Here is a 1,687-nt window from a genome sequence, read left to right as displayed (position 1 = left end):
GAAGTGTTAGATAGAGACATGGGATATAACATCATCTTAGGAAGACCATGGCTGCACGAGATGAAAGTTATGACTTCAATGTATCCCCAATTGTTAAAGTTTCCGACATCCGAGGGGATCAAACAGATAAAGGGTGATCAACCGGAAGCAAGGGATATGAATGCAATTTCGGTCTCCAGTAGCCAAGGAAAGGAATGTACGGCATAGCAATTACTGGAACCGGTACCTCCCCCCGAACCAGAAGAAGATAACCCGAGGACAGAAGAGTCGGAACAATATTAGGTACCGAGGTATTTTCAAGTACCAGAAGATACGGATGCGACGAAGTCTATGGCAGAAGAACTGGAGCAGGTTGTATTGTTCGAAGAATTCCTAGAAAGGAAATTCCATGTGGGAATAGGACTGCACCCAGATCACATGTATGCTTTTATTGAATTCCTTAAAATTAATGCCAGTTGTTTTGCATGGTCGCACGAGGATATGACAGGAATCCTGATGGAGATATCCGTACAAAATTTAAGCTTGGATCCCAACATACCTCCGGTAAGGCAAAAGAAGCGCCCTATTGCTGAAGTTGGGAATAAATTCATCAAAGAAGAGGTAACCCGTTTACTTAAGATTGGTTCAATCCGAGAGGTAAGATATCCGGACTGGCTAGCCAATGTAGTAGTAGTTCCTAAGAAAAATAATAAATTTTGCATGTGCGTCGATTATAAGGATCTTAATAAAGCATGCCCGAAAGACTCATTTTCATTGCCAAGTATCGACCAAATGATTGATGCCATGGCCGGGCATGAGTTAATGAGTTTCCTCGATGCTTATTCTGGGTACAATCAAATCAAGATGAATCCAGAAGACCAGGAAAAAAACATCATTTATAACGTATTTTGGTACATATTGTTACAACGTAATGCCCTTAGGGTTAAAAAAACACCGGATCCACTTATCAACGGCTCGTGAATAAGATGTTCGAAAACAAATAGGAAAGACTATGGAATTAAATATAGACAATATGCTCGTTAAGTCTTTGAATGCAGGTGACACCTGAAGCATTTGCAAGAAACATTTGACATCCTGAGGGAGCATAATATGAAGCTTAACCCCGAGAAGTGTGTGTTCGGGGTAAGTTCGGGTAAGTTCCTAGGATTTCTAGTCTCACAAAGGGGAATTGAGGTAAATCCCGATAAAATCAAGGCCATAGAGGACATCCCGGACCAATTGTCTAACGTAAAAGAAGTCCAGACACTCACAGGAAGATTGACAGCTTTGAGCAGGTTCATTTCCCGTTCATCAAAAATATGTCATCGCTTATTCGCACTACTCAAAAAGAATTTTTTTAGAGTAGACACCAGAGTGTTAGCAAGCCTTGAAGGAGTTGAAGAAATATTTGTCAAGCCCTACGTTGCTCTCAAAACCAAAAGAAGGTGAGACGTTTCTAGTCTACCTCGTGGTTTCAGAAGTTGCGGTAAGTGCTGTTTTAGTACGAGAGGATGAAGGTACACAATCTCCCATTTATTATGTTAGCAAAATTTTAACGGGAGTATAAACTCGCTACCCACATCTGGAAAAGCTGGCCTTAACTCTCGTAGTCGCCGTCCACATCTGGTGACTACTTTTCCTCTAAGGAATATCCTCCATAAACCCGAGCTCTCGGGTAGATTGGACAAATGGGCCGTCAAAATGAGTG

The 1,687-nt window shown here is 41.6% G+C and overlaps 1 protein-coding gene across 1 annotated transcript; it reads left to right on the top strand.

Moving 5' to 3' along the window:
* Positions 1 to 330: 330 nt before the first annotated feature.
* LOC138899204 (uncharacterized) lies at positions 331 to 1,070 on the top strand. The gene is made up of 2 exons (XM_070185342.1): positions 331 to 636; positions 1,038 to 1,070. Exons 1-2 carry the CDS (start codon positions 331 to 333, stop codon positions 1,068 to 1,070), a joined length of 339 nt encoding a protein of 112 aa, XP_070041443.1.
* The last annotated feature ends 617 nt before the right edge of the window (positions 1,071 to 1,687 follow it).

This window comes from Nicotiana tomentosiformis, chromosome 9 (assembly GCF_000390325.3).
Source record: "Nicotiana tomentosiformis chromosome 9, ASM39032v3, whole genome shotgun sequence".
Classification (NCBI taxonomy): domain Eukaryota; kingdom Viridiplantae; phylum Streptophyta; class Magnoliopsida; order Solanales; family Solanaceae; genus Nicotiana; species Nicotiana tomentosiformis.
The sequence above is the reverse complement of the archived record's forward strand: the minus strand, read 5'-3'. Positions and strand labels throughout refer to the sequence as shown.

Excerpts from the sequence above, each read along its gene's own strand:
- LOC138899204 (XM_070185342.1), top strand. The coding sequence starts at position 331 with ATGGCAGAAGAACTGGAGCAGGTTGTATTGTTCGAAGAATTCCTAGAA. Across the intron at positions 637-1,037 it reads AGATTGGTTCAATCCGAGAG|GTGACACCTGAAGCATTTGC; the intron begins GTAAGATATCCG and ends CTTTGAATGCAG.